A 26,915-nucleotide genomic window follows, 5' to 3' on the forward strand; every position below is an offset into this window, starting at 1 on the left:
CTAGGCTCCACTTCTACTTACTCCTGAAGACACTGCTGTAGCAATGAGGAACAGGAACGTATTTTATTTATTTATTTTATTTCCTTTGGGGTGCTGGGGGTTGAACCTAGGGCCTTATGCGTGCAAGGCAGGCACTCCATCAACTGAGCTATATCTGTATTTTATTTTATTTTTTAAGAGAGAGTGAGAGAGGAGAGAGAGAGAGAGAGAGAGAGAGAGAGAGAGAGAGAGAGAGAATTTTTAATATTTATTTTTTAGTTCTCGGCGGACACAACATCTTTGTTGGTATGTGGTGCTGAGGATCGAACCCGGGTCGCACGCATGCCAGGCGAGCGCGCCACCGCTTGAGCCACATCCCCAGCCCTGTATTTTATTTTTTAATTGCTGTACTGGAGATTGAACCCAGGGCCTTGCACATGCCAGGCCAGAAGTCCTACCACTGAGCTACCTCCTCAGCCTGGGAACGTTTGCTTTAAAATACGTATAACTGGGGGTCTGAGCAAGTGATACTTGATCTGCTGAGGCAGCTTCAGAAAGTAGTCTTCTGAGTTGAAGTTTAACCACTTTTGTCAGTTGGAGGGGGCACAGGTGGGAGGACCATGCACCATCTCCTTGGACTCTTGTTCCTCCCCTTTCTTGACTCCTCCAGGCCCAGAGGCTGCTCACTGTGCGACTACCTCAGTACCCTGAGAGAAGACTGGAACAGCATTGGCCATGTGTCTCCCCAGGACAGCATAACTAAGGCAAGATGCGTTTTCATATAAACAATTTAAATGAGGCCTGGTTTACATTTGTTTAAGATCAGGAGTGGCTTCAACAAAGCACCTGGCACTCAGGTGCTGGACTTTGATAACAGCTCTTAAGTTACACCAGTGTATCTCTTAGGCACTGCAGAGAAAGTTGAAACAAAACCAGCAAACAGATTTTGACCCATCTTTGTAAGTTTTGGTGTTCAGGTGAAATAAATATGATTAGTCCCACAACAAGAGGAAAACCCAGATGGGTGTGGCTCCTTGGTGGGGTTTGAGATGTTCACATCCGGGAACCACCAGCCAACAGAGACCCCAACAAAGAGATTTTTTCTGGGCGCACCTGCCTGGAAGGCCGGTGTCCATCTGACAGGTGACAGCACCACCTAGCAAGTACGGGCTTCCTAGGCCAGGCCAGAACCACTATCAGCCTTACTCCTTCCTTGTCTGCAGGAGGAAGACAGGGCTTTCTGAAGTGCTGGGTGTGGCTGAGGCTGAACCAGCAGGACCAGGAACAGGGTCCTTGGAGAGCCCAGTCACCCTACTTCCTGGCTATTCCATACCAGGGGCCAACTGGTCACTTGATTTTACATCAATTTTATTCTCCACAAAATGGACATTATCAGTTTTTTTTAAAGATATTTTTTAGTTGTCAATGGAACTTTATTTTACTTATTTATATGTGGTGCTGAGAATCAAACCCAGGGCCTTACACATGCTAGTCAAGCACTTTACCACTGAGCCACAACCCAGCCCCAACGTTATCAGTTCTGAGGAGGCTTTCCCTGGCTGCATTTGCCCTGAAGGCTGTTCTCATTTTTAAAGTTTATTAAAATAGTAAGAGCAGACTTATATGAAAGGTAAAGACCACGTGGCCACATCCACGGTGGATGGTAGCTCACTTGTGTCTCCAGCCTGTGGCTCTCCTTGAGGTCTAGAGTCAGAAGCAGAAGCTCACCCACCCTGAGGGACAAGAACCCACAAGGGTTGTAGGGTTATGCAGTCATATGTAACAATAATGATGAGACCACAATTGCAGGCAGGTATTCACAGACATTTATTTTAAACCATGGAGGCAACTCTGCATGAGAGTCTTAACGTTGGTAATGGCTACATGTACATATTAGAGGTTAGAAGGCGGCACAGTGGGGAAATGAGCAGAGTGAACACACTCACAATGCTCAGCAGCAATGAATGCAGGCATCTCAACATCACAGGACCTTCTTGCTCAGACCACTTCATCAGGAGGTCAATGTCAGGACTGATTGGGTTGGTTGGGGGAATCCGTGGCATGGAGCATGGGAGGTTGGCCAGAACCACCCTGGAGAGAGCTGGTCCAGCTTCAGGCTTATGACATCCTCAGCCTGACCCCTCGAAGAATCTCATTCCAGAAAAAGGAAAAAGAAACCATAAAGTAACATGCCTGCTGCAGCCAGGTCCAGATGTGGGCCACAGCCTGATGGCCGGGCAGCATGGAAAAGCAACCCTGGTTATGAACACAGTGGTGGGCAGGCACTGATGTGGGGCTAGCTAGCACCTTCCCTGTCGTCCAGTTAGGAACAGTTTTTATACTTTCTATATAAAGATTTTCTTTTGCAATTTGACAGTACCTTGAAAAACAAACTCATTTAAAAAGCAAGGCAAATGGCATATAAGACATGAGTATTTGAGAACAATGGCTAACATCGACACAAGTGTTTTGGTCCATTCTTCATATTGGTGTATGCTATTGACAGACAGCTGACCTTCATTTAAGTGATTGCAAAATATATATGAGAAATGCTTTTTTTAAAACAGGATTCCTCTTTTTTGAGTTATAGCTCCTTCTCATGCATCCTAGAGAACCAAGGGAATTTTTAAAAAATCATAAATATCAAGGAAAATTTCCAAATCTAACTTTTGAACCAACTGGAAATTCTTAGACACTTCTCCCAAGGAAGTCAGATACTCTGGACTCAGTAAAGGTGAATATTTTGAGGTATTTATTTTTAATGAGATGGTACCATGATTAATTTCCACCTTCACCATTTTTTTTTCTGAAACCAAACCTATCAGGCTCTAGACAGAAAAATTCAGAAAGTAATGCATTTGATGTGACAGAAACCAAAAAAGGTATGGTGATATGTTCTCATGTGTCTGAGTGACATCAGCCATGTGACTAGTAACGATTTAGGTTAGTCCAGTAATAAAGAACATTCACAGAATCATGAAATCACAAGATTAGAAGAAGGGACCTTAAGAAGGACTATCAAATTCATATTTCACTCAAAGTTTTAATCTCCTTTTCAACATCTCTGACAAGGGCTATCTACTGTTAAAAACTCCCTTGAATCAGAAAATATAAGGGAGGGACTCTACTCCAATTGGCGCAGATCTAATTTTTAGATACTGCTACCAGTTTAGACCTAAAGAAGCTTCTTGGTGGAAAGGCTAATGTGCAGGTAGAACTGTCAACTAAAACCACTGAGGGTTTGATATTTGATATGTGGTTCCTGGTTGTAAAGCTGAGCTAAAGTTTAAACGTAAACATAGATGTTCCAGAATTCAGTTATGGACATATGATACTTGAGTCTTAAAAAAGGGCAAAAAATGTAATAGCAAGAAATAGCTGTTCCAAGCCCTGCCACATGCTCCTGCCTTGCAGAGATGGTCCCCTAGATGGCGGCTGCTGAGTGAGTTCCTCCCACTCCAAGTTGAGAAAGATCTTTCTATTTCACTTGGCAGGTGCCCCCCTGACGAGGCCCTTCCGCCTCTACCACATTGTACTAAAATGACCTGTGACTTTTGAGAGTGGTCTGAGGCTGAAGACAGGGAGAGTAGCAACTGCCTGTTCATGCCCTGTGACACTTAGTGCTGTGCCACAGTAGGGCAGGTCCAGACTTTCTCTTCTGTAAAGCAGAGCAGCTGAGTGCAGCCCACTTATGGATGAATCTGGATTCTTCCAGGCAAGGGCTGCACATGTAATGGTCCCTGTTCCACCTCACAGCCTCCAGTGAAAGCCAGTGCATCTGGAAAGATCCCAAACTTGGTTACCACAGGTCATTTTCAGATACCAATTCTGGGATTTCCAAGGAAAAAGAAATTGATACTAGCACTGACTACAGGGTGAGCTCTGAGCACACCTATCATGGAAACTGTGTTTGCCCTCCCTCTGAGGCTCTGAAACATCAGCGTCTAAAGAGCCGCATGGGCTCAGGCTCCAGGCCTGCAGCTGAGTCACCGCAAGTTCCCTGGCAATGCCAAGCCCCTTGCAGTCCTTGGGCACACCAGGTGGAGAGCAGATTTAGGACTTGGTTGCTCTGTTTCTGCTGCCTGGATTTCTTCCTCTACTTGTCTTACTCCTTATCATGTGACACTCAGCACAGAATTCCCTTCCTCTGCCAAGTTCCTCCTGCCCTGCCTGCTGAGTTAGAGGCACCCCCTGGGGCAGCACCCCAAACACACCTCTATCATTACACTAATCACATAGTGCTGAAACGACCCACTTACTCATCTGTGTGGCTTTTGCCAAACCAGGGAGGGGCTGAGAGACCTGGTGACCCCTCAATGAAAGTGGCATGATCTGGACTACAAGGATCATCTAGATAATTCAATGTTGGAAATGGATTTGTGTTTTCTAATCAAGTTGCTAAACATTTACTTTCACACCAGGTAAAATTCAACCTAACATTATTTATTTTTTAAACATATTTTTATAACTTTAGTTTTTCTTTATTAATTTTTTTATGTGGTGCTGAGGATAGAATCCAGTGCCTCACCCGTGCTAGGCAAGTGCTCTACCACTGAGCTTCAGCCCCAGCCCCTCAACCTAACATTATTTTTAAAAGAGAAAAATAACATTTTGGAAAAATGAATTTCTTCTATTTTAAAATAAAAATCTTACTGAACAAGCTCACTGACATGCAATTAAATTACCATGAAAAGGCAAAACCAAAGAAATCTTACTTAATGAATATTTATGTCCACTAACAGTGACATATAGTTTAGAGCTATTCTGGTACTTTTTAAAAGCTGAAAATCAAGCTTTAAGGTTTGATGTTAAACAGAAATAATTATGCTTTTAGAAATGAGACTCAGAAGATGAAAAAGTGATGTTGCACAAGAAGGACAAATGCAGCAGACCCCGGGGACCTGAGACCAGCCCTCAACAATGAGGGCACTGTGTATTTTCAGGGCCCTGGATTTTTAAGTTGATCCTGCCCCTGAGGTGGTCAAGGGGGACAGTGTGGAGATGAACATATGTGGGTGAAGAACTGCAGTAACTGCCTGCTGATCCAGAACTCACCCACTCATTACCACAGAGCAGGTCCAAAAGTGTGTCAAACACGCTTACAACCGAGAGGAACAAACCTGGTTCCAGAGAGTTCCGAGTCTCAGGGTGCTGACACTGCTTCTCTCACTCATATCACTCCTAAGTAGTTTTCAAAAACAATTGTTCCTTTAATATTCTCTTGGTTTTTCTTGTTTACATGCCAGTTATAGCTAATTGCTTAATATGACTAAAGTGTTTTCAGCTTGGAACATTCTAGATCTCAAGATCCCTTCTAGAGCTAAGCATGATGGCACACACCTGTAATCCCAAGGACTCCAGGAGCTTATTTATGTAGGAGGATCACAAGTTTGAGGCCAGCCTCAGCAACTTAGAGAGATCTTGTCTCAAAATAAAAAATAAAAGAGCTGTGGTGTTGTTCAGTGGAAAAGTGCCCCTGGGTTCAATCCCCAGTACCAAAAAACAAAGATCCCTTTCAGTTTTGTGATTTTATGATTCTCTGAATACTTCAAACAATTCAATGAGAAACATATTATGGTTGATTGACCTCATATAAAATGACACAAGTGCTCAATCTAAAACCATCTTTGCTACTATGGACACACACCATAGTAACATCATTCCTTTACAGGAACCAAGAGCATGAGATGGGTTTTATTCTACCAAATAGGGGACAACTCTGTGTATGATATGTACAGTTTTGCCACTTTCCCAACATAGCCATGTTAGGAATTATTTGCTAGAGCTGCTGTAGTTTAAGTAATAAAGCAAAAATGAATGTAAAGTGCAAATCCAATAGGGTTTCTCAGACACAGGAGAAAAGCCAAGTGCTGGAGCTGCTTTCACTCCTAATGAATGGAGCCTCCTTTTCCACAAATTGCATGGAAGACACCAAACACTAGCACGTATTTCTCCACAAGTTGCAAAAATTGGTGAAGATACTTAATACAAAACTCAAGAATTCACAGTATCACAAACTCATGCACCCAATTGGCCAAATACTTCTCACCAAATCCACCTCCCACATAGATGAAAGGAAAGGAGAGGGCAGAACAAGGGCTATCTTGACTTATCTAGTTTCTGATCATGATTCTCATCACCAGTGAGGTTTTAATGTGTGAGTGGCTCTGTGGGTTGGGCCGGGGCAATGCTGGGAGGGAAGTGGCTGAAGCAAAAGCTCAGGGACACAGAACAGAGCAGCCGAGTGTATGTGTGTCACTTAATGGGCCCATTCGGTGTCCCAAAGGAGGTCTGAACTCATGTGTACCTAACTGGGAATCCATGCAATGTCCTGAACCCCAGCCTCCCTGATCCTAGGTTACCCTCTCTGTATGCAGTCCTTACTCTGAAGTTCAGGAAGGGAAAACGAAGCGATTCATTTCCATTACTTCCAACATGCAGTTCTCTATTAGGTACAGCGAGGAAGTGGCTGCAGGTTCTAGTAATAAACTACAAAATAGATATTCGAATATTTTAAATGTAATTCCCTTTTGAAAGCTCTCTCACAGAGCATTCATGCAGTAATAGCAACTTTAGTGCAAGCAAGTGCAAGGAAAGGGGCAGTGAAGCCACAAGAGGTGTGACTTGTGAGTGCACGCATGTGCAGGAATACAGCCTTGGAGTTCCAGACTCCAGTGACAGTGTCGTCAGTGGCTGTGTGAGACACACACACTGGCCAGCAGAATCATCTGCAGGAAGCCCCATTTCCAGCAAGCAGACTTGGTGGATACCAGGGGTACTGTCCAAGTATGGCCTGTGGCATGTCCCCCAGTTAGGAAGGTAATGAATGATCATGAGGGGAAAACTGTTTTCGAACCTAAAAAGAAAAACATCAGGGAGGATTTCAGTTTCACTCAACTCCTACCTACCACCCCCAAACTGAAATCAGAACTGAAAAAGACACTGGAGGTAGGACACAGATAGGGAAGGGCAAACAGTTGGCCTGTTTTAAGACTTTATTTAGACTGGTGATTCTCAAGAGACTGTGATCCCCCTGTATGTGTGCCAGGTAAGGATCCGAGGAGGTGGTAAAGTGCTTAGAGTGAGACAGGTACCCGGCATATCCTCGCCACTAAATCTAATTGTATTTTTATGAGTGAAAGTAAGATTTTAAAATAGGAATTCAATATCCTTAGGTGCATCACTTATTACATTTTATCAGGCTTGCTAGGATTCCCTTAGAAGTAAGACTTCTTCAGGTTTCTAAAGTCCTCTTTTAAGTTCCCAGCAGGAACACAGCACAAACTGTAAGATTTCAGTACCTTTGTGTCTCAGGTCACACAGGGTCTTAAAATAAAAGTGTGCAAAATGTTCTGATGAATTACCTTAAGATAGAGATGTCTGAATGACTGGTTTTTAAAGGGGAAGACAATACAGATAGTGAAGAATAGAGCAGGATGACAATCTTGAAATAATAAAGGTTCAAGTTCAGAGATGATGTCACACCGAAAAATAGCCTAAAGACACTTATTTAGGTTTAGGTTTCAGTTGGTTTTGAATGTTGTGAGGGAGGGCTATCCAAAAAAACTAAAACCCAGAAGGCTCAGGAGACCCCAACTGAATGGTAACTGATCCAGGCACTGATGGTTGAAGCTCTGAGTCCTATCATCTACTTCTGGATGACGATGGTCGGGAGCAGCTTCCTCACAGCATTTTTTAAGAAAACTAAGGCAGAAACGCAAGGGCACTCCTACTCGGCAAGAACATGAATAGGTCAGACCAGACAGACGGCTCATTCCTCAGGGGACTCAAGAAGTTGGCTGGCGGATCCACACAAACGGTTTTCCTCTCCACAGAGGAGGACATGAAAGTAGGAACACGGGGAGTGAAGAGTCTAAATACAATTTCTTTGGAGAAAAGCAGCAAAGGTGCAAACAGATGAAGACAGAAAAGGAAAAAAGATGCTGACCACACGACACATGCTAAGGTGAGGAAAATGTGGAAACTACTTTATAATGACCAATGCACCCTGAACAGGGAGATGATTCCCTTATTTCTCCAACACACAAAGCAACAAGTAAAATGGAGGGTTGGGAAATATAAAAACTAAACACCCCACACAGATTTTTCAGTATACTCAAAACAATGTAGCACAGCCAGACTGTATAAACCATTTGTTAAAAAAATATCTTCTTTTATATCATATGAACAAGTTGGACTGAGTGTCCTTCTGCTAGTTCCCACTGCTTGTGTAGGGAGGGTGCAAATTCACCTCGGGTCTTCAGCTTCTCTTACTTCTTGCACGTAGCTTTAGTGCTTCAGTAGCCATGTGGATCAGAACAACCATTTCTTTAGTAAATACTACATCTTTCTGATTCCTGGGAGAGTCATCAAGACACTACTGGGGTCATATCCCACAACTGGGAAAAGAAAAAGTAGAAAATGAATTAAATCAAATTGGGTTGAGGATGAACAGTCCTTATAATTGAAGCCAAGAGAGTATTTTTTCATTTAACAAGATTCTACACCTGTAACCCCAGTGGCTTGGGAGGCTGAGGCAGGAGGATTGAAAGTTCAAAGCCTGCCTCAGCAACAGTGAGTCTAAGCACCTCAGTGAGACTCTGTCTCTAAATAAAATACAAAATAGGGCTGAGGATGTGGCTCAGTGGTTGAGTTCAATCCCCGGTACCAAAAAAAAAACAAAAAACAAAAAACAAAAAAACCATAAAGAGAAGAATCTACATACTCCACTAGTATGATTTATAAAGCTCAAAACCATGACAAGGGCAGCTTGAAATTCTGACCCAGGTGTGGAGAATAAAGGCAGATCAGAGCCAGTTAAGGGTCACGGGAACAAATTACACACCAAGCCTGGGCTGTGTTCTTTCCATATGTCTCTGCCAATCTTCCAAAGAACTCTGTAAGATTCAAAAATAAAGGAATCGAGGCTCCCAGAGTTTGCTTTAAACTTGTTACCAAGTCACAAAGGGGGCTTCAAACAGGATAGTTTAACTACATCATCTCACTGCTGCCCTTAAGAATAGGACAGAAATGACACAAAGGCCCCCTTCTGTTTGTGCCTCTGCTGTGACACTGAATCCATGTGGTCTACTGCAGTCCTCAGAGAGGCCCTGGATGAATGTGCCTGGATTAATTGATTTCACTGGGAAAAGACGTGATTACCTGCTGGCTTATTCCTGTCTTGCCTTTCAGTGCTCTGTGCACTCCCACCTGCTCCAGGAAGCCTGCTCCAGCAGCTCTGCCTCCCGGATGGAACTTTTTTTTTTGGTACTAGGGATTGAACTTGGGGGCACTCAACCATTGAGCCACATCCCCAGCCCTTTTTGTGTATTTTATTTAGAGACAGGGTCTCACTGAGTTGCTTAGGCTGGCTTTGAACTCGTGATCCTCCTGCCTCAGCCTCCTGAGCAGCTGAGATTATAGGTATGTGCCACCGTGCCCGGCTGATGGAACTTGTCTGTGTGAATCTTCTGACTGCTGTATGTGTGACCTACTATTTGTCTTTTAAAGAGTATGTCCCAAGTAGATTATCTGTTCCATGCACATCCATAAATGTACTAGGCTCTCAAAAATGCTCAATGCCAAGGATAACCTTGCGAGCCCAGCCTCACGTGTTCTGGGCTCCTGTGTATTCGCATAAGGCCTCAAATGGAAAGCTTAAGATGGTGTCTTACCTTAATGACTTTGTCGGTTCCAGAAGTCAGTAACCATCCCCTGGTTGCATCAAAATGCACATGCACAATATTATGTTTACTGTCATGGAAGGTAGCTGTGGGTGCACGTCTAGAAAGACCAAGGAGAGGATAAAAGGTGGGATCTAGGAATTACAGAGATCAAGGTGACATTGTGCTCTAATTTTTAGACTAATGGCTAAAACTGCTTCACTATTAGAATCACTTCCCAGATCTGCCTTTATTCTCTGGTGATCTCTTATAAGATTTTAACAAGATAATAAGGCAAAATGATCCCTATTCTCCAAAATGAGAGATGAAACCTCCACACATGTTGCTCTGATGATCTGAAAATCTCTACCTGCACCTTTTGAGAAATCTTTTAACAACCACAGTGCTTTTTGCTAAGTTTGCAGTCAGAAGGAAGGGCTTGCAGGTAAAGTGGCCCATTAAGAAAAAAAAAGCCTAATTGTTAAAATACCTAAGATACTACTGTCATTCTATTTGAAGTCCATCAATTTCTCTTTCTTTATTCACTGGTGTAACTGCTGACTTAAGTTTTTCTCTTTCTAAACCTTTAACAGGTGAGACAAAGTAGAAACAAACATCATTATTTATTTTGTGTTTTTTTCTTTTCTTTTCTCTCTTTTTTTTTTTTTTTGGTATTGGGGATTGAACTCAGGGGTGCTTATGAGCTACACCTCTAATCTCCCCTTTTTTTCTAATTTATTTTTTATTTTGAGACAGGGTCTCCCTAAGTTGCTGAGGCCAGTCTCAAACTTGCAATTCTCCTGCCTCAGTCTCCAGTGAGTGCCACCATGTCCAGCTGTTTTGTATTTTTAGTCTATGCTTTTTTTGTTGTTTTGAAGGAAGGCTTATCAAGTATCCCTAGAGTGCTCTAGGGGTAGGGCAAGTGAGGAAGAAGCCACAGTGATCCCCTAGGAAGGGTCAGGGAGGGGAAAATAGAGGGTCGATCTCCAGTCATGTTTTAAGGGGTGCCACTCTGCTACAGTGGGCTCCTGAAGACAGTTTTCTTCTTCTTTGTTTTGTCTATGTCTTTATAAAAAGAATTACAATGGACCACCTGAAGTCTCTTGCAGCACTCTATTCAATAAGAACTCTTACTGGGGCTGAGAATGCAGCTCAGTTGGTAGTGTTTGTCTCCCATGCACAAGGTCCTGGGTTCAATCCCCAGCAGCCCCCTGCCACACACATACAACCATGACGAGTGGAAAATAACCAACAAGTATAAATGCTTACTTACAAAAGGGCATCTTAATTTTTGTTTGATATAAGTATACAAAGAATACTTCAAGTAATTTTATTGCACTAAATAAAAGGTGCTGGGAGGACTGGGAAGAAAAGTCTCCTAGGAGATTGGTCCTCCAGTGAATTACCAACAGGGAAACCTGTTTCAGATCATTCTGTTTGCATCTGGGGACAATTTTCAATTAGCTAACATGAAAGAGACAATGCAGATTTGCCTCACCTTCCAAAGCACACCTGAGACCCTAGGATACTGGGCAGGACTGAGAGGCAGCCAGCTGAGTAGTAAGCAACTGGGAGTATTTGCCTTTTAGGTAAAGCAGTTTAGCTCTTCCTAGAAATTGAAACCTTCTAGAGCCCTAAGCTGATTCAGATCCTGTAAAGACGGCAGCTCAGGCTATAAAGCAAATCCTGGGCCCCTGCACCCCTCGGCAATTCTCAAGTAAATGAGCAGGCAGAAGGATTTGTGTGGAGAGCATCTACTTTAAATGCACATTTCCCTGAGATTAAGAAGTGTACACAGATGAATTCTTCAAGCCTATTCTCTCTTCATTTATCTCTCAAGATAACACAAGTCTCTTGAGGGAGGAGGGGGGGGAAAGGAGGATCCTGGGGAATGAGATTGATCAAGTTGTGTCGTGTTCATGTATGAATATGACACGATGAATCACACTATTACAATTATAATGTGCCAGTAAAAGATAAAAATCTCTTTGCCATGGTCTACACTCTAAACTGGCAGGCACAAGGGCCTCAGGAGTCATGGCTGGAGTGCTGAGTGCTGCTCTCAGACAGGATTCTTTCCTCCACCTAGAGAGTCCTGCAGACCCCTGGAACTTACTCTTCATCGGTAATGGCTTCATGGCAGCTGTCACAGACTCTCACTTCAAACTCGAAGCCCATCAGAGGGATGGAGGAGCGCTTGGAGCTGCACTTGCCGCAGACAGCTTTCCCGCATTTTCGGCAATGATGCTGCAGGAGGGACAGAAAACAAGCGGCTGTGACTCCGTGCCACTCTCCTGGCATACTCACATGTGAGTGACCACACTCAGGTGAAGATGCCAAGCAAGAGTGCCCCAGAACCCTACCAGGAGCACACTAGGTGTCTTCTCTTTTCAGGCTGTGTTCTGAAAGAGGACTGCTGGGAAACACCCCAGACAGTGCCACCTCCCCTCTCCTCCTTTCCCCGTACTCTACCCTGTGCTAAAACCACTGCTGTGAGCCACAGAGGCCAGGGGCTCTGGGGTTGGGTGCCATCTCCTGAGATCATGCCTGGATGAAGGAGGATGTGGATGAGAACTGATTCAACCTATTGTCTGTAACTCTGGCCACGGTCAACCTAGGTGACCTAACATCTGATTTCTCTGGGGAAGACCAAATTGAACTACGAAATTATGAGCAGATCTAAATAACTAAAAACACATCAGGAGGAGGGAAAGCAAAATAATTAAGAAGAAATAAATACCACTTGTCTAAATTAATGGTTTGGAACCAATGTGAGCTAAGCATGATACCTCTGATTTTAAGATGTATTTCAATAGATGCCATTAGAATTCTAAAACTGTACCCCTCAACTACTTTCTAGACGAAATCACTACACAAAACAGAATCCAGTTGGAATGAACTACAGTAGAGAAGGCAGGTACATTAATGTGAAGTCACAAGGCAATTCCAGAATAATAATTTACCTCTACCACACTCCCACCCAGGGTGCTACTTCTTCTAAGATTACAAGGTTAAGTTATTTCCACACAACTGTATTTTGATGAAGAATCCAAATCACCTTACCTGTCTTAGGCCAATTTTCTTACTGTCCCACATTTGTTTGAAGTTCCAGAAGAAAGGCTGATCACACTTTTGGCAAGAATCACTGTCCAGCCACTCAGGTGTCTTGTCAAATAAAGCACACAACAGGTCACAGTGAGAAATGGTGTGGACAATGCAACCAGTGACACTGAGGAAACTTTTGGAATCAGGATGTGTTTATCAAAAACAGAGGGTGATTTCTCAACCATTCAAAAAGTACTTACTGGAACGCCTCTTATGTGTCAGGCCCTGGGGACAGGATGGGAGGTTGTGGCAAATAAAACAATCTCTACTGTCTTGGAGCTTATGATTTCCAGAGAAGAGTGGTCATGAAATATCATTACTAATAACTATTCAATAACTCTAAGAGTACAAGGGCCTGAGGAGAAGCAGAGCACCATGGTGGAGGTGTGACAGGGGGTTCAGACCCAGGCTGAGGTCCTCTGACAAACGCTAGAAAGCTGAGACCCAAGACTGGGTGGGAGGAGGCTGGGAAAAGGGACCGGGACATGTTAGGACGCTGGAGGGCAGATGGGGGAACAAGGGATGAGAGCCAGGGCTCAGCCCGGGCCATATCACACAGGCACTTGGCAGCCATGCTGAAGATTTAGGACTAAATTTCCTGTTCTCTGAATGGGATGCAGTTACATTTACTCCAATCTCATACAATGATGTCTAACTGAACTTCACACATACACATGGTCCCCCACGTCAGATGACACAGAACCTGACTCATACTCAGGGAAGTTATTTGTCCACTGTCTACTTGTGGCAGGGCACAGTGGGGTTTCAGGCTCTGCTCCTTGGCTCACAGTTCACACGATGTTCTAACTTTGTTCACTATTTCTCATTCCTGTCATAACTTTTCTAAATTATGCCAGACAGGTTCTAAAAGTGAGTTTCACTTAAAGCTATTCTTTTGGGCTGGGGATGTGGCTCAAGCGGTAGCGCGCTCGCCTGGCATGCGTGCGGCCCGGGTTCGATCCTCAGCACCACATACCAACAAAGATGTTGTGTCCGCTGAAATCTAAAAAATAAATATTAAAAAAATTCTCTCTCACTTTCTCTTAAAAAAATAAAAAAGAAATAAAGCTATTCTTAAGCAATCTTTATAGATTATGCAAATGGTAGCTACATTTGCTTCCAGAGTTCATGTCCAACTCTCCAGATTTTATTACTTGGCAGAGGAAATCATCTCTTTCCATATAGCACAGAACCTAAAGAACCTTGAAAATATATCCAACCCAGGATTTCCCAACAGTGAATTCCAGGAACATCCTACTCTCCGGACACTCACTTTTTATAAAAGAGGCCTTAGAGTAAACAAGTTTGAGAAATGTCATAAACAGCAGCCCACTCCTCTAGACATTCACAGTAGACAGGAGCATGGTCAAGCTCTGAAGTCCATTCAGGGTCAATGTGACCCTTTTCTGAGGAATATCTGCTACGGATCAGATGTTAGGATTTAGCTTCTTCTACCTTTCAGGCAGAAACAAACCTAAAACTACAGTTTTCCCTCCCAGTGGCTCAGGAGGCTGAGGCAGGAGGATCAATAGTTCAAAGCCAGCCTCAGCAACTTAGCAAGGCCTTAAGCAACTTAGTGAGACTCTGTCTCTAAATAAAATATAAAAAAGGTTGTAGATGTAGCTTAGAGGTTAAGCACCCCAGGATTCATACCCCAGTACAAAACAAAACAAACAAAAAAAATCCAACAACCTAGTTTGCCCCAAAATAAAGAGGACATTTTAAAGTACTTTACTTTTGTTCTTTATTTTATTAAACCAAAGAAAAAGAGTAAACCTTGATTTGATTTGTAATTTTCATGACCAAGTCCATTTAAAAACAGATTTAATACAGTAACACAAAGTTTTAGCTAAAGGCATCTTACCCCTAAAAGACTGATTATGTGATTTTTTTTTTCAGAACATATGATGCGGAAGAATCAGGAAAATTTTTAAAAAAGAAGAAGCAAAGACTTATTTGTGACACAAAACGAGTAATGCTTATAGTATATAATCAGACTTGGGTTAATCAGGAACTTCTAGGGCCCTGAAAAATCTGAATTAGCAACTCATTTCACATAGTAAAAAACACACTAACATGCTTCTTAGAGAATTGAGGGGGCAGCACTAATGTCTGTTTATGGAACATTCTCAAATATCACTTTCTTACCACTAAGAATTATGTAGTAGAAACAAATATTTGAAGACAGGGAAAATGTCCAATATATAATGAACTGAAACCCCCCAGGTATTAAGTACTATATATATATACCAAAGTTAACAGAATAAAAGAAGATATTTATGAAGTTTGTAACTAACAAAGAATTCCTTCTAATATCTATGATAAACAAAGAACCCCTGCAAATCAATAAGAAATGATAAGGAACAGCTGAAAAGCTGGCAGAAGATGCAAGAGATACAACCATGCAATTCATAGCCAGGGTGGTCTGAATAGCTAAAATATACAAAGAGGAAATCAAATTTACTATTAGGCAGAGATGCAAATAAAAACAAGACATTCATTTATCCCTGACTCCAATAGGGCAAAACCAGAAATGTGGTAACAATAACTATTGGTGAGGATGTAGAGTATCAGGGAGAGATTCCTCACACTGTTCTTCTCTCCACTAGAAACATAAGTGGGTACAGTTGTTTGGTTGTTATTTAGCAAAAATCAAGAATATACCTGGATTGATCCCACACAGGTCGGTGAAGAACATGTATCAGAAGTCATCTGGTGCTGTGTGTAGTACCAGAGAGTTTGTATCTATCTATGTGCCCTTTGGGGAACAGAGAGGTAAAATCTGACTGATACATATTATGAGAACCTATACAGAGGCACCTCAAGATACACAGAGCTCCAAAAAAGTTTGGGGGGAATAGTTGGAAACAGCAGACTTGTAGTGTAGTTATCATTTATGTAAACTTGAACACATACACACAAATGAATACTTATTTGGGACACATATCAAATGTGGGTTCCTAAGACGAAGGAAGTGGAGTATTGATCTGGAAAGGGGAAAAATAAATCAACATGTATATTAGCATTCTAATTTTTGTTAAAAAATTTTGTACACATGTACATACAGAGAAAAATGCAAGGAAATATAATGTTTTGCCATTTATAGGTAGTGGAATTATAAGTACTTGACCTGGCTTCTACTTGTTAATAAGCATCTTAACTTTCCTATGTATAACATGTAGTATATATAAAACATACTTTTCAAATGATAAATGTAGCAATTAGGGAAGTGTAAATCAAAACTACAGTGAGATTTCATCCCACTACAGTCAGAATGGCAATTATCAAGAATACAAATAAAGGGCTGCAGTTGTGGCTCAGCAGTAGAGCGCTCACCTCACACGTGCGAGATCCTGGGTTCGATCCTCAGCACCATATAAAAATAAACAAATAAAATAAAAGTACTGTGTCCAACCAGCACAAAAAAATAAATATTAAAAAAAAGAATACAGATAATACGAAGTGTTGGGAGGATGTGGGGGGGAAGGCACATTCACTCATAACTTGTTTGGGACTGCAAATTAGTACAAACACTCTGGAAAGCAGTATGGAGATTTCTCAGAAAACTAGGAATTGAACCACCATATGACCCAGCTATTCCATTCCTTGGTATATATCTATAAAATCAGCATACTATGGCAATGCAGTCATCTCAATGTTTATAGCAGTGCAATTCACAACAGTAAAGTTATGGAATCAGCCCAGGAACCCATCAACTGATGAGTGGATAAAGAAAATGTCACACACACACACACACACACACACACACACACAATGGGGCACTACTCAGCTAGAAAGAATGAAATTATGGCATTTGCTGATAAATGGATGAAACTAGAGAACATCATGCTAAGTGAAATAAGCCAGATCCAGAAAGTCAGAGGTCAAATATTTTCTCTGTTATGCAGAAGCTAGTTCAAAATAAGGGGGGGGGGAGAAGAAGGGAGAGGGAGGGTGGAAGGGAAAGGGAGAGGGAGAGGGAGAGGGAGGGTGGGAGGGAGGGGGAGAGAGAGAGAACAGGAGAGGGGAGGGGAGGGGAGACGGGAGGAGAGGAAAGGTAAGGTGTAGGGGGAAGATCTGTGGAGTAGAAGAAGGGGACTGAGGATGAGGAAGGAGGAACAGGATAAAGGAAGAACAGTGTGAGGAATCTGGCCTAACTTTTCAACATACATATATGAATATACCACAGTGAATCTCACCATCAAGTATATCCAAGAAACACTTAAGTGAAAAATAAACAAAAACAAATTATAAGTAAATAGCAGAAAGATCAGTAGAGGGAAGGGAATAGGGAGAGGGAGAAGAAAGGCAAAGTGGGGTGGGTACTGGAGCCTGAATTAGAGCAAATTATATTCCATGCTTTTATGTCAAAATGAATCCAAATGTTATATGTAAAAAATAAAATGATGAACGTTTACAAAAATGGATTTATTAACTGTATAGAAAAACTCAGGTTTAACATATGGAATGCTGACCAATGCTGACCTGATCTGCATCCGGCCACTCAAGGTCCTCCATCATCTGCCCCTAGCCATTCTCTCATCTCTGACTGCTGCCCACCTGCTCATGAGCACTAACGCACCACACACCTCTTCTCACATCACCTTTTCCTTACTCTGGACTATTTTTTTTAGCCTGAAAAGCCCATGAAACTCCTGGTTAGAACACGGCCAGTCCTACTAATATTTTAGCATCATGTCCTTCTGTAAATCCTTCCCTGATAACCTTGGCCAATGAAATTAATGCTCCTTCTGAATACCCAGCACTGATGTTCTTCCTACATTGACTATAATTTCATTATTTATACAATTTAATAGCATTCTGAAGTTTTCTGAAAATCTGTCGGCACCTCGGGTTAGGGACTGCTTCATCATAGTGTTAGGCCTCCCAAGGCGAGCCCCCCACAGTCTTTTCCATAGCCAGCAGGCAGCTCCCCAGATAATGAATTACAAACACTATCTCTGGAGATTTAGGTTTATGAAATATGACACTTGAAAAAGATGGATGGAACCATTTCTACTGCTTATTTAGAACTTCAACTTACTCAACAAGATTTTAAATCCATCAACAAGTATCCAGTGCTCATATATCTGCATGTCAAGAGGCATAACTTAAGCCAGATGGTTCAAAGAATTGCCTGTCAACTACCTGGTTTCACCTTTGGAAACGACCTTTGGGTCTCTGTTCATAAAGGATGGAGGCTACCTTCACTGAGAGAAAAGAACCTACCATTCTCCCTTCCCCTGGTTTGGTCAGTTAGGCCTGGAAAGAAGCCAGGCCAGATGAGGCATGACATCTTTCACCTAAGGCAGACTATCATGCACAACCCAAGTTGGGACGCACACAGGGGAGCCTGGTTAGCACGACCAGCACTCATGGTAACAATTCCCTGGCTTTTTATGGATGGTGCCAAGTGCTTTTCAAAAGCAATATTCTACAATTCCCCACTTCCTAACAGTAATGATCATTTTAATTAGTTACTAATAGAACTCCTGTGGATTTATGGTTTGAGCAAATAAAGCTTTAATCTTCTTAAGCATTTAATTACTAGCATTTGAAGGGCATTACATTGTGGGTAACAGAAAATTCCCTCTTGAAACAAGACTGGGGTAAGGGCATGGAAAGAATTTGGAAAACTGCTTTTGTCTTTTTAAAGTGTTTCTTTTCTACCTAATTCTTACATCCTGCCAGAAATAAGTTCAAAGACTACACTATCGAAGGGAAAGTCTACCTAGAGTCATTCTAGGGTACTGGGAAGATGGTTAACTTCAAAGTACTTGTCAAAGGGGATTCAGTAAACATACTAGTTAAGATGCTCAAAGATTAAAAGCAAAACTCATTTAAGAAAAGAGTACTGATAAAATTTAAATATGTGCTTAAAAAAGACAAAGTATATGTAACTGGGGAATTGTTTAGAACATGACTCAAAAAGAAGCACCAAATAAATTATTTCTAGCATTTCTCTTAATACCAAATTAAAGGTCCTTACTTCTTAACCACTGTGTCCTTCAATGACCGAAAGCACATGAGCTCTTGGTATCCTTGGGGCATTTTATGTTGGGACTAATCACCAAAAATTAGACGGTTCTTTTTCTCACCTGTATTGTTGCTGTGAATGGTGTAACAGATTTAAAGTCTAAACAGCTTAGTCTCAGTGAAAATTCTCATGAAATCTCTAATCATATTAATGTAACATGCCAGTTCGTAAGGAGCAGGGAAAAAAAAGAGCTCCTTTAACACCATAATTTAAAATTCTTTAACATGTCTTATTACATGGTTTAATTATAAGGTATCAAGAAATAAGGAGGAGGTAGAGCTTGACCTCAGGGCTAAACCCAGCCTACTGGGACACCTACCTCCTGCCTCTCCACATCCATGTTCCAGACGACTATGCCACCGTCACCACCACATGAGATGAGCTGTCGTGTGTGCTGTGCATAGGAGAGAGCCTGGACTTTGTCACTGTGAAAAAAACCAAGAGTTGGTCACAGTTTAGGAGAGCAAATGATGGATCTAATGACTGAAACCCCAGTAAAATCAGCCAATGTGTGTCCACACTCCCAAGCCCCACATGTAGACCTTAGAAACCTGGTGGAATTTTCAACATGCTGTCAGTAAGAAGCATATCCAATATGTAAAATAAGTCTAAATGCTGCTTTCACCTGCTCAGGCCCCAGAAGGAGGTAGTTATTGTCAGTTACCAACACTTAAAGGAAAAAGCTGATCAAAGACGAATGGATGTAACAGCTTACTGGTTCCTCTCCTCTTTATTAAAATCCACATGTTCATTTTATGATTTTACCTTTGAAAAACTTACCCTTTAAGAACTTTGGAGATCAGCCTAGAGATATCCACAGGCTTTAGCTGACCGAGTTGGGTAGCTGCACAGCCACTCTTTTTGGCTCCCAGAATAAATCCAAAGCAGTAATAGACTTGAATTTCATTGACTCTGTCTCTAGGTTTTATTCGTTTTGTTTTATTTTTCCTTCTCATTTGTTCATGGCTTACAAGTTATTCCCCCTCAGCGGTAAAAATGGAGGAGAATTCAGTTTTATGGCTTGATAATCTGGTGATTGCTAGCAATGGATTAAAGAGATCTATCCTCTGTTGGATGAAAGAGAGAATAGGGTTATCTGGTCTTGGACATTTTGTTTGTATGTTTGTCTATTGCTTTCCTTTCCTTTTTTTTTTCTTTTTTTTTTTTTTTGGTGCCAGGGGTTGAACTCAGGAGTATTTAACCAGTGAGCCACATCCCCAGCCCTTTTATGTTTTATTCTGAGACAGGGTCTCACTAAGTTGCTTAGGGCCTTGCTAACTTGCTGAGGCTGGCTTTGAACTTATGCTTCTCCTTCCTCAGCCTCCCAAATCACCGGGATTACAGGCACGTGCCACCATGTCTGGCTTGTTTTGTCTATTCTGAGCTCAAATCAATTAAGAAATGTGTGTTCCTTGGAAAGGAGAACAGTTCTTTTACATCTAGACTGGTGATATAAAGATAATGCTATATCACATGGTTGTGTATCCATGAGCTTTGCTAGGCTGCACAGTTGTCAACCGTCTATTTCCACTCTCCTCCCAATTTTTTTGTATGAAATAGAAGTGAGTTGTTTTGGTAATTTTTATAATTGGAATAAGTGATCAAGATTATGGTGGATGCAATAGTGAAAAAGAAATAGAAGTGTGAATGTATCCCTTTTTTTTGAGACAAGGTCTCACTATATTACCCAGGCTAGCTTTGAGTTTAGCATCCCCCTGAATCATCATACCTTGTATGAATAATTTTGTCTTAAATCAGTGGTTCTCAAATTTTTTGGTATGAGGATCCCCTTTAGACTCTTGGAACTTATTTCAGGACATTAAAGAGCTTCAATAAATGATAACTACCAAAATTTACTGTATTTTAAATAAAAACTGAGCAATTTAAAGATATTGATTCATTTGAAAATTGCATTAATGAATCCATTCCTTTTAACTTTACATGTATTTTGTGAAAAACACTTTGAGAAAATTTTTTTTTGCTGAGAAAAATGTCATTTTAATGTTTTTGCAAATATTTCTAATGTCTGGCTTAATGGAGAGAGATGGATATTCACATTTTTGTGCATTTATAATGATATCACTCATAATGTAGCCTATGAAAAACTCTGCTGTATAGTTTTGAGAGAATAGGATGCTCAAAGGCAATCCTAAAGTGTCAATCTGTTCCAGAATATGAAAGGGAAACATGGAGAAAACAACTTGGAAAGAGAATTTTATTTGCTTTGGTTTATAATATCTGAGTTTGAAAAAAAGGCTAGAAAAAGCATTTCTCTTGGTTTTGATGACTTGCTTCCTTGGTTAACTGATTAATGCCTTTGACTATAATGAAAAGGCAAATTCTTTACGTTTTGTGGAATCTGCCTAGCTAGAAGAGATTCTGTGTCTCACCAGAATTATTTCTAGTGCTTTATGTTGACGGATTAACATCCTTGATATTTTTTAGAAGGGAAAGGGAAGACAAAGGACCCTTACATGTGAAAAGTGCTCAATTAAAAAAAAAATGTGTTACTTTCAATGTCAATTTTAAAATATTTTATTGATCTTCAATTGTGCTATTGTTCTAACCAAGTATTTAAGAGTCCTCTAACTAATCTTTGGCTTTGTATTTTTAGTCTGAACCCTCTATTTTGAAGAAATAAAGTATTTAGGGTATGCTGTATGCCTAAAATTCTTTATGAGACAGAGAGATCCTGGACAACCATGAAGATTTGTTCCTTCACCTTATTAAAAAAAAAAAAAAAGAGATGCTATATGTAATTGTATTTGATGTGTCACTATTTTAAGAGTTGGAGGTGGGAGTGTAGCCCAGTGGTATCCACCTTTCTGGCATGCACCAGGCCCTGGACTCTATCTCTAGCACCACAGAAACAGAATACATGGAAGGAGTTTTCAGTCCTTCCTAGGTTAAGTCAGTATTAGTAAAATATTATTAATGTAAATATTTCAGAAATTTTATGTTTGTGGGAAGATCCTGGAGATTTGCTAATGCCCTCATTGTCTCTAATATGGTTTTTATCCTACAGGTACATACTGCTCAAAATTCTTGGGAAATAGTTACATATGATATTCTAGTACAAAATTTTATTCTTTCCCATTCTGAAATAAATGGTCACAGTGACATATTAACCATCAAGTCACTAATCTACAGATAACTTTTGTGTTACTGTGATACTTTCATGAGATTCTGACGTAAGCATGGACCAGAGTTTGTGGCAAAGGCAACCTCTTTTCATGGAAAAGGACAGAATGTACCAGGTATTTTAACATATCAACATTTCAAATAATACTCTTGGGCACATACCACTGAGCTGACATTGCTTAGACAATTTTTAAGCTATGCCAATGAACTGAGTCAGGGTTTCTGGACTTTTGTTTGGATGCAGATGACTTCATCAATGAGGACTGCTAAGCCAAGAACCAGCAGAATAAGAATTAATTACAGTTCACTCACAGGACTGAAGGAACAGAAGAGGGAAATTTTATTGTGGATATTTGTCTGGAATACTATTGATATTGTTTTAATGTTCTATTAACTGGATATATGAGGATGTCTTTTTTCCTCTTATTTTTTTTTTTTTTGGGGGGGGTGCGGGTACCAGGGATTGAACTCAGGGGCACTCAACCACCAAGCCACATCTCCAGTCCTATTTTGTATTTTATTTACAGACAGGGTCTCACTAAGTTGCTTAGTGCCTCACTTTTGCTGAGGCTGGCTTTGAACTCTTGATCCTCCTGCCTCAGCCTTGTGAGCTGCTGGGATTACAGGCATGTACCACCATGCCCAGCTGTTACTTTTTTAAAAAATATTTTTAGTTGTAGTTGGACACAATACCTTTATTTAATTTATTTTTATGTGGTAATAAGGATCAAACCCAGTGCCTCACACGTGCTGGGCAAACACTCTACCACTGAGCCACAACCCCAACCCCAACCCCTCTCTTATTTTTTAAGTCATCTCTAACCTCAATTTAGTAAACTCTTTTTTATAGTTGAAATCAAAATATTAAAAAAATGTTATCTAATTCTCATCAATTAGCCAGGATTCAAAATTGTTACTGAGTCTCCTTAATTCTCATGGCACTATAGTTACCTGCATAGGTCTACTGAGAATCTAGCCACAAGATAAAAATGGGCAAACTAATTGTACGACAAAACCCTTTGCTGGAGTGTCATATTTTAGAATGATGGTCACTGAATCAGAGATGACCCTCCATTTCAGGAACTCATGGAGCTAAGGCCTACAAAGCCCTCCTAGGAAAACAGGCATGGTAACGTGGTTGGCTAGTCCTGGCCGTCTAGGCAGTAAGGAAGGTGCCAGACCGGGAGCTCAGCAAATATGGGAAACTTTCAGGAATTCTACCAAAACATTAAGAACCATAGGTGAAATACAGTGGAAGAATTTTCAAGGCTTGATTTCCTAGCCTTGGGAGAGCAAATAACAGAGGATCTGAAAAGTTCAGTTCTTGATCCCTTGTAACAAAGTCCAGGAGAAAGCTAATTTTGCAGGCATTAACAGCTGTGGAATACCATGTGGATATGCAAAGCAAGCCCAATAAAGCCTATATGGTTGATTAACACTGCACCAATGTAAATAATCAGACCAAACCTATGAAGCCAGCCTCTTTGTGTGTGTGATCAAAACTAATCTTTGCAATTATTATGATCACAGGGCAGGAGGAAGAAATGACTGTTAAGAGACAGTGAAAGACTTGAAATGGGTCAAAAGACATCATTAGGTAACTTTCCAATGGAATATTAGGTGTTTAGCACACCTTTCTGGGTTATCTGTTTCTATAAGGGTTTCAGTACTTTTAACTGAGTTATTTTATAACTCTGTGTTATAGAAAACTGACATTACTGCAAATAAATCTTATCCAGTGAAGACACTATTATCCCTGGGCCCCAGCCCACCCATGGATGAAGCCAGCTGGGCATCTACTTACAAATGCACCCTAGCATGCACCACTGCCTGTGTATGTGTCTCTCTTTGAATATTTACCTTTGGGCTAGCTGTGACATCTTACGGGTTCTCTTATTAATTAACTGCTACTATAAAATCTTTGACATGCATTCATTTTTTCTAAAAGTCAGTCATTTTCTCACTCTTTCCTGGTTATTATTTCACACTTTTAAAAGTATGGAGTGCCACCCTTCTGATATTCAAAGGGCAAGAAGGAAAATCTACCTAGTTAACAGGCTCGTAACTGTGATTTGAACTGCATTTTATTTGCTACGGCACCCTCACATACATCAGCGATCTTGTCAAACCAAAATACTCTGCAGAAGGAACTGCTCTGCCACACATAGCTGGCAACGACATTCAGCAACAAATACATAATTTATGGGACTCTGGGATTGTTAATATTCCAACACAGAAGTGTGGAACACAGTGATGAATACTGGATTCCAAGCTTTATAATAAAGCTACTCAGGGTTGTCATGATGCATGAATTCAAAATGTAACCACCTCAGAGTCAAAAACTAGGTGAGGGTATGTCCCTCCAGGTTCAGAGAATGAAAATATACCCTCTTCTATTTTCATGTTTCATATGACATCACTGCAGCATTTACACTAGAAAGCCATTTCAAAACTGGTTATTATTTTGTGGATGTTCCAGGTACTGCATGCAAATACTCTCACTGTGCACAAAAACCCACTTCTCAAAGCACCAGGATCTATTCTGCCCTCTATAAACACTACACTTAGTAGGATAGCCTCATTTCTGTTCTTACCAATCCTAAGGTCAACGTATGTCTGACTGGGTCCATCTGAATCATTTGAGACCAGTGCAAAATGAAAACACAAGGCCCCTTGTTAAACATTTATTGCTAATACAAGCAGGTGACAACAAGCTTTAAAACAAGCATGGGGCCCTTCCAAGAAGGGGGCCTGTGGGACTGCACAGGTCACACACTCATGCGCACCCTGCATCTGATGCTTGAAAGCACAGAGAAGCCTTTATCCTCCTTACAGAAACAGACACAGTCTGCTTTAGAGGTCGCCCAAGAGGGTTTGTGGGGACTTCAATGTACAGCCACTGGGATTACAGGTATGTGCCACTGTGCTTGGCAAGAACAAATTTTTAAGAAAAGAATAATTGTAACAACTATCATTTATTAAGACTTTACTCCTGGGCTGATTATTTAACACATATTACATCATTTTATTTTTAGATAATTTTGTGAGGGGTTTTCTTCTAATTTATTTTAGGGATAAGGAAATGGAGGATGAGAGAGGTGATGTGCCTTGCTTCAGACTACATGGCTGCTAGCAGAAGACCTGGCTTAAATACAGTCTGATTTGGCCCCAGGCCTGCACACTAAAGAAACACACTAGACAGCCCCACTTTATGACATGTCTACCCTCTATGAAAACTACTGTCCAATTTTTATTCTATTATGCATTTAGCTAAATAATTAGAAGTATCAACATCTTCTTCTATTAGTTTCCTAAACCTACATTGAGAAATACTCCTAAATCCCAGAGAGTTGCAAGGAGAGAGAGCTGACACACACATTGATCCCTGCCTGCTTTCCCTGCCCCAAACTCAAGAAGAATTGCAAAAGTTCTACTCCTTTCATAATTGCAAGAGCTCTACTCCTTTCATACTTGATATAAGAGGATAAGCACAAATCCTCCCAATGCATATTTACTTACAAGCTGCTCATTTCTTTACCAAAAGGTTTGCAGACACTCATAACAAAAGTCTTAAACAAACCAAGAGCTGGAATTTTAGAAAGAGGAAGCAAACACACAGGCCACAGGTGCTGAGTCGTGGCTGTGACCAAGATTCACGCAACCTGTAGGTTCCAGTCTTGGTGAAAGGTCCCAACATAAGGCACTGCACAGGTCTTTATCAGTGATTTAAATAAAATTATATTAAATTTCCAAAAACTCTTAGGCCCCAAACTATACTATTAGAAAAATCACAGTCACAAAGTTGGTCATGAAATGACAGGTCGTATATAGGAATAAAAAATGATCTAAAAAGGGGCTGGGGATGTGGCTCAAGCGGTAGCGCGCTTGCCTGGCATGCGTGCGGCCCGGGTTCGATCCTCAGCACCACATACCAACAGAGATGTTGTGTCCGCCGAGAACTAAAAAATAAATATTAAAAAAAATTCTCTCTCTCTCTCTCTCTCTCTCTCTCTCCTCTCTCACCCTCTCTTTAAAAAAAATGATCTAAAAAAAGACAAGTACCATTATTAGATAATGCACAGCACAGTAGAGTTTGGGTTATGCTTCTCTAATATCCATGCAACTGGTGGCTGATGGCAAAAAAATGTAACCAGCCCCTGGAACTAAAGCCTTTTTTTTTTTTTTTGCTTTTCCTCTCACACCACCAGAATAACATACAACCACATTCCAGTTGCACAGGGAATAAAAATGCCAAAACTCTTCAGATGCAGATAATACTGTGTAAAAGTATACTTTCTTAGCTTTCTCCCCTCAGACTTATAAACATTTTCACTGTCATCAATCAATGTATTTAATGCTAAAAGTTTCTGCTTTGATGGGATTTTAAACAGCAAATCAAATCAAATCAGAGTCTTTACTTAACAACAGTCATGTTCTGAGAATCACAAGTGATTTTGTTGACACATGAGGATCATGGAGAACACGTACACTAACCTAGATGGTGTCGCCTGCTACACACCTAGGGTATATGGTGGAGCCTTCCGCTCTTAGGTGACAAACCTGTGCCACCACCTGTTATTATAATGAACACTGCAGGGACTTCTAACAACAGTATTTGTGTATCCAAGCATATCCAAATGTACAAAAGAAACAGAAAAGTACTAGGCCACAGGAATTTTTCATCTCCATTATAATCCCACAGGACTACCATGGTGTAGGAGACGTCCCTATGTAGCACATGACTAGTTCTAACCATGGATCTGTTGCTGCAGCACAGGAACAGGAGACCAGTGGAGCTGCCCCTCAATACAATAGTGGCCATTTCCATGCCAAGGGAAGGCTGATCCCCTGCTCTCCCCATTTCCCACCAGTATGTCCCTGATCTAGAACTCTGACCATGAATGCCCCTGGGGAAAGGAAGGAAAATTAAGATTGGAAGAGAGGAAGGGGCAGCCTTGGGCAACAAGCAGAAAAGAAACAGAAAACATCCG

General features: G+C 41.0%; 1 protein-coding gene across 3 annotated transcripts in view; it reads right to left on the reverse strand.

Moving 5' to 3' along the window:
* Positions 1 to 1,787: 1,787 nt before the first annotated feature.
* Positions 1,788 to 26,915, reverse strand: part of WDFY2 (WD repeat and FYVE domain containing 2) — a 156,351-nt gene continuing 131,223 nt past the window's right edge. For 2 of the 3 annotated variants that reach the window (XM_081307540.1, XM_081307539.1), the window contains 5 exons: positions 19,103 to 19,208; positions 12,705 to 12,806; positions 11,758 to 11,888; positions 9,654 to 9,762; positions 1,788 to 2,130 (listed from right to left, as the gene is read on the reverse strand). In XM_081307540.1, the coding sequence (XP_081163666.1) occupies positions 2,098 to 2,130; positions 9,654 to 9,762; positions 11,758 to 11,888; positions 12,705 to 12,806; positions 19,103 to 19,208 (481 nt within the window). In that variant the 3' untranslated portion in view covers positions 1,788 to 2,097. Of the gene's footprint in view, positions 8,379 to 9,653; positions 9,763 to 11,757; positions 11,889 to 12,704; positions 12,807 to 19,102; positions 19,209 to 26,915 lie in introns of all 3 variants that reach the window. The other variant, XM_081307541.1, reaches the window with a different exon arrangement.

This window comes from Spermophilus citellus (genome assembly GCF_964194105.1).
Source record: "Spermophilus citellus genome assembly, chromosome: 1".
NCBI lineage: Eukaryota > Metazoa > Chordata > Mammalia > Rodentia > Sciuridae > Spermophilus > Spermophilus citellus.